General features: G+C 40.9%; 1 protein-coding gene across 1 annotated transcript; it reads right to left on the bottom strand.

Moving 5' to 3' along the window:
- Nucleotides 1-1,506: 1,506 nt before the first annotated feature.
- Nucleotides 1,507-2,445, bottom strand: LOC136157397 (olfactory receptor 7A10-like). The gene has a single exon (XM_065919305.1). The coding sequence runs from the start codon at nt 2,443-2,445 to the stop codon at nt 1,507-1,509; it is 939 nt and encodes a 312-aa protein (XP_065775377.1).
- Between the last annotated feature and the right edge of the window lie 3,642 nt (nt 2,446-6,087).

Raw genomic sequence — 6,087 nt, 5'->3', positions numbered from 1 at the left:
ATCATCTTGTTAGATGCTCTATCATCAGGGTTTAGAACAAGAGTAGCACAGAATTGGCGCTCAATAAATATTTGCTAAAATGAAAGAAGATCAAAGATTTATGTACCACAGTGTAAAAGTGTTGATTAGCTCTGGAGATTCTTTTACCATAGCCCTATCTGTGACTCTGGTGACCAAGTATATGTATTATTTCATATCTAAATAAAGTAGGGGATTTGTTGGCATGCAGTATTAAAAAAAGCTAATCCTTATGCTCATATTCCTTATAAAATTCTACTGATAATAATTTCTTGATAGTTTTTATTAAATAAAATGCTGTTTCTGATTGTAACTTTTATGTTAGACCTTGTAAAACTAATATTGGAATAAAACTTCAGAAGTAAAAGAGAGTCAGAGAGTAATGGGAAACCATGAGTAACATTTGGATGATAATATTATGCCTTACATACTAACATTTACTTAAAACTAAAGTTATCAAGGTTTTAGAAAATAAAGTAGATTTTTTAACTATTTCAAAAGTTCCCTTCTGACTATATATCCTGAATTTTCTGCATTTAAAATGTCAGTTCACCTGTTTGTGGGGCTGAACTTTACCATGACTTATTCAGCAAAAGTACTACCCTTGAGGGTCTGTGTATATTTACTCCAAAATTTTTCTCATGTTCCTGAAAGAATAAAAAAATTTTTCTGTTGTAATTTTTTTTTTTACTGCTTTCATTTCAAGGGCAGCATTTTTTCAGGGCATCAGGATATTGTGATTTAGGTTAGAAAGGGAAAACCTGAAATATTGAAAAAGTTGAGAAACAATGAAGAAAGAAATATCAATACATCAAAGCAATATAAAAAAAAAAAGCAATGTCAGAAAACAGAACATATGGTATTGTTAGGGGAAGCACACTGATTGAAACCGCCCACCCTGGCCAGGCACCATAGTAACCATTTGCATGAGTTGTTTTATGGCAGGAGATCCTGATAAGGAATACGGAACTAATAAGCCACCACCAGCCGGAAGAGTTCGGGAAAGATCGAGAGGAGACACTGCGTGTCTATCCACTTCCCAGAATCCCTCTCGCGAGCATCCATCTTGGCTGAGCGATGCGTGCGCCACCAGGAAAGACTCTGAATTAGAATGATTGGCCAAAGACCACCCAGAAACGAATCCCATCACCATAAAACCCAAGACTGTGAGCCACGAGCAGAGCAGTTCTCCTGGGTTCCCTTACCCTCCTGCTCTCCACCCGGGTGCCCTTTCCCAATAAAATATCTTGCTTTGTCAACATGTGTCTCCTCGGACAATTCATTTCCGAGTGTTAGACAAGAGCCCAGTTTCGGGCCCTGGAAGGTGTCCTCCTTCCTGCAACAGTATCATTGATTTAAGGGGTATGGGGTAAAGAAAAAGAAAAAAAAAAGACAACTGAAGACCTCAAAAATATCAGGCTTTTTGGATGCCAATCTTGTTCTTGGCTATTTATGAGAACTTCTCCAGCCCCAAGGAAAACACTCCTGTCACTCATTGAAAGTGACGGTGCTGACAAGACTTCTCAGAGCCCCTTTTATGTCCTTGTTCCTTAGAGAGTAGATAAATGGATTCAGCATTGGCGTGACCACAGTGTACATCACAGAGGCTATTGCACTGGTTCTGGAATTTTGGGTAGTGGCAGAGCTGAGGTATACCCCGAGACCTGTGCCATAAAACAAGCAAACAACGGAAAGATGAGACCCACAGGTGGAAAATGCCTTGTACTTCCCCCTTGCTGGTGTAATCCTCAGTATGGAGGAGACAATCCGAGAATAAGAAACAACAATGCCAGAGAGGGGAATAATGCCCATGAGCACAGTGGCAAAATACATCTCTATGATATTGAGAAGATTGTCAGAACAGGCAAGTTGGATAACCTGATTGATTTCACAGAAGAAATGGGGGATCTCCACGTCAGTGCAAAAGGACAGCCGCAACTCCAGCAAACCACGTAGCAAAGAGTCCAGGACACTCAATATCCAAGATGCCAGCAACAGCAAGACACAGAACTGGGGGTTCATCTTGGTTGTGTAGTGCAGTGGATGGCAGATGGCTACGAACCGGTCATAGGCCATCACAGAAAGGAGGAAAATGTCCAGTTCTGCAAAAAGGATGAAAAAATACAGCTGAGTGAGGCAGCCTTCATAGGTGATGCCTTTGTTCTGGATGTAGAGGTTCAGCAGCATCTTTGGGATGGTGGTAGAGGTGAAACAGATGTCTGAAAAAGACAGATTGGAGAGGAAGAAGTACATGGGTGTGTGGAGGTGGGAGTCATAGATGGTGGTCAGAATGATGAGCAGGTTTCCAGAAATGGTTATCAGGTACATGGAGAGGAAAAGCCAAAAGAGGAGAGGCTGCAACTCTGCTTCATCTGACAGTCCAAGGAGAAGAAATCCTGAAAACTGTGTGTGATTTTCCTGTTCCATATAGCTGGTGTGACTGTCTTGAAAGAGGCAATAAAAAAATACAAACAAATAAACATTATCAACCAACTGAACTACCACTGATTATATTTCTTATATTATTTAAATACAGTTCATATTACAGTTTATGCATAAAATAAATACATCCCTATATTTTGTTAATGGATCAGGGTTAGTATAGCCCAAAAGTTCAGAGGATTAAAAATGTAGCCATTCTCTTTCTGCCACTGTCCCCACTTCAGTATGCAAACTAGCTGTTCGTCATATCTTATTCCTCAAAGCCAGCATTATTTCTGCCACTTCTCTGAGATAGAATTATGTAGCTCCTTGCTCTTCGTTGTCACGCACGGACTCACAGCATTAGCATCATCTGGAAAGCTTGTTAGAAATGCAGAATTATATAAGAAAACTTAGGGATTTCCCTGGTGGACCGGTGGCTAAGACTCTGTGCTCTCAGGGCAGGAAGTCCAGATTTGATCCCTAGTCAAGCAACTAGGTTCCACAACTAAGACCATATGCCGCAATAAATTTCTTTTTTTTTAAAAAAAGAAAACTTTTATAAATCTCATGGCTAAAAAGAATGCAGCCATGGTTCTAACCAGCTTGTTTGTCAATTCATTTGATCCTCATAGTGCTACGAGGTAGGCAAATTGCCACTTACTGGCTGCTTAAAGCAACAGTGGCCCAGCAGCAAAGAATCTGCCTGCGAAGCAAGAGACCCGGGTTCAACCCCTGGGTTGGGAAGAGCCCCCGGAGGAGGGCATGGCTACCCACTCCAGTATTCTTGCCTGGAGAATCCCATGGACAGAGGAGCCTGGCGGGCTACAGTCCATAGGGTCACAAAGAGTAAGACACGACTGAGATGACTAACACAAAGCAACACCAGTGTTTTTTCTTACAGTTCCAGAGTCTACACTTTTGAAATCGGTTTCACTGAGCTAAAGTCAAGGTGCTGGCATGGTTGGCTCCTTCTGGAGGCTCTATAGTGGAGTCTGTCTTTTCCAGTTTCTGGAGGCTGTCTGGATTCTTTGGTCCCTTTGTTCACATTACTCCAGCCTCTTGTTTCCGTCACCTCATGGTCTTCTGTCTCTTTGATCTTCTGCCTCCTTTATAAGGAACGTTATGACTAAAATAAGGACTTCCCTGGTGGCTCAGATGGTAAAGCATCTGCCTACAATGTGGGAGACATGGGTTCAATCCTTGGGTCAGGAAGATCCTCTGGAGAAGGAAATGGCAACCCACTCCAGTACTCTTGCCTGGAAAATCCCATGGATGGAGGAGTGTGGTAGGCTCTAGTTCATGGGATCCCAAAGAGTCGGACACGACTGAGCGACTTCCCTTCCCTTCATGATCAAAATAAGCCCACCCAGACAAGCCTAACCCTAACCCTCCCTTTCGGACCTCCCTCCCACTCCCCTTATCCCGCCCTCTAGGTCGTCACAGAGAAGCCAGCTGAGCTTCCTGTGCTTTACACCAGGTTCCCACTAGCTATCTGTTTTACACATGATAGTGTATACATGTCAATCCTAATCTCCCAGTTTGTCCCACCCTCCCCTTCTGCCCCTGTGTCCACTTGTCTGTTCTCTACATCTGTGTCTCTATTCCTGCCTTGGAAATAAATTCTTCTGTACCATTTTTCTAGATTCCACATATATGCATTAATACACTATATTTGTTTCTCTCTTTATCACTTACTTCACTCTGTATGAGACTCTAGGTCCATTCACGTCTCTACAGATGATCCTATTTCATTCCTTTTAGGAGCTAAGTAATATTTCATTGTATGTATGTACCACATCTTCTTTATCCATTCATCTGTCGATGGACATTTAGGCTGTTTCTGTGTCCTGGCTATTGTAAATACTGATGCAATGAAACAGCAAGACATGGAAACACCCCTGGTTCTAAATTCTGGTTTCCCCACCAAGAACAAATATTCAGTAAGTACTGGCTTATTCTTATGCACTGTGTCTCTCAGATATTTCAATTATTTCTCCACTACTTCTGTCCCATCTCTGTGGTCCCTCATTATGCCTTCCTCTGAAATGACAGGAGACTAGCATGTCTCCAGCACAATCATTGCATTGGCCCCAGAGAGATCTTTCTACAATGTAAACCTACTCATGTGTCATAGTTTCGTTTCTTCAGATATTGGACCGGTTTTGTATTAAATTTAGAAATACCCTAATTGTATAACAGGGCACTTACTGATTTTTGTCTTGCCAAGTCAATTTCATCTTTTACTGTTCTTCATCTCCCCCACATTGTTTTCCAGGCATTTAGGATTATTTTCCATACTGTAAGTATGCAGTGCACTTCTTAAAAATTGTGATAAAACTCACATAACATAAAATTCACAACTGTGATCATTTGAAAGTATACAATTTCATGGCATTTAGTATTGTCACAGTGTTGTATGAACATCACCAGTATTTAGTTCCAGAAATTTTTTGCTATCCTAAAAGAAAACCTCGTACCCATCAAGCAGTCTTTCACCATTTACCTTTCCTCTAATCTCTGGCAACCACTAATCTACCTTCTGTCTCTACATATTTGCCTATCCTGGATATTTCATGTAAATAAAACCATACGATATGTAGCCTTTTGTGTCTGGCTTCTTTCGGTTATTATTACTCCACATTTTTACACCCCAATTTCTTCTACCAGGATAACTCATACCTTGAAAATTCCAATTCCTTCATCAAGACTCATTCCAACATTTTTCTCAGGGTACATACTCTAATTTACCACAGGTCTTTATTGCCCCCTGCTCCCTGACAGAGCTGAACAGTTTTTATTGCACTCTGTCGACACTGTTTTGCCTACTGTGAGATTTTTTAAAAAATATTTATTTAACTGGTTGTACCGGGTATTAGGGGCAGGATCTTTTCTTTTCTTTTTTTTTTTTTTTTTTTTAGTTGCAGCATCTGAACTCTTAGTGGCGACATGTGGGATCTAGTTTTCTGACCAGGGATTGAACCCAGGCCCCCTGCATTAGGAGCGTGGAGTCTTAACCACTGGACCACCAGGGAAGTCCCCATATGTCCCTTTTAAAGAGATGGTAGCTGTTTGGCTCCAGCTACTTTTTGTCCAGTGGGAATATGGTCCTCAAGCTGTCTAATCTTTCAAATTGTCAAGAGAAACCATAACTCTAGGCTGTATATGAACCTTCCCCCAATTTGGTAGGGAAGTCCCTATCATGGGATATTACTTTTAGTTTTTTGGCCCTAGTCCCCTCTTTGATGGAAAGAGTAACATCTTATCCCTTCCTTTATTCCAGAACACAGTTAAATGTTCAATTTAGAGTAATCCTTGCTAATTATTTCCTGAATGAAAGAGTTTGAATAGAAATTGTTGATAGTGGAAGATAAGAGAAACAGAAACAAAAGGAAAAGCTGAAGTGGGTATGGAAGATAAACAGGAGAAAATGGGGGAGAGGAAGGAAGGGGAAGCCCATGCTACTGATCTGAAAGCCAAAGCAGATAAACCATATTAAGAAACAATAGGCCACAGTTGATGTTAAAACTGTTTCCAAGTTCTTAAAACTGGAAAGTCTTGGTTTTGCTGAACTTTTATTTCTTTATCTCTGTTAGGAACCTTGAAAGCTGATACCATTAATAGGGATCCTCCCTTCATAGCTCATTT

The sequence above is a fragment of the Muntiacus reevesi genome, chromosome 2 (genome assembly GCF_963930625.1).
Source record: "Muntiacus reevesi chromosome 2, mMunRee1.1, whole genome shotgun sequence".
NCBI lineage: Eukaryota > Metazoa > Chordata > Mammalia > Artiodactyla > Cervidae > Muntiacus > Muntiacus reevesi.
The sequence above is the reverse complement of the archived record's forward strand: the minus strand, read 5'-3'. Positions and strand labels throughout refer to the sequence as shown.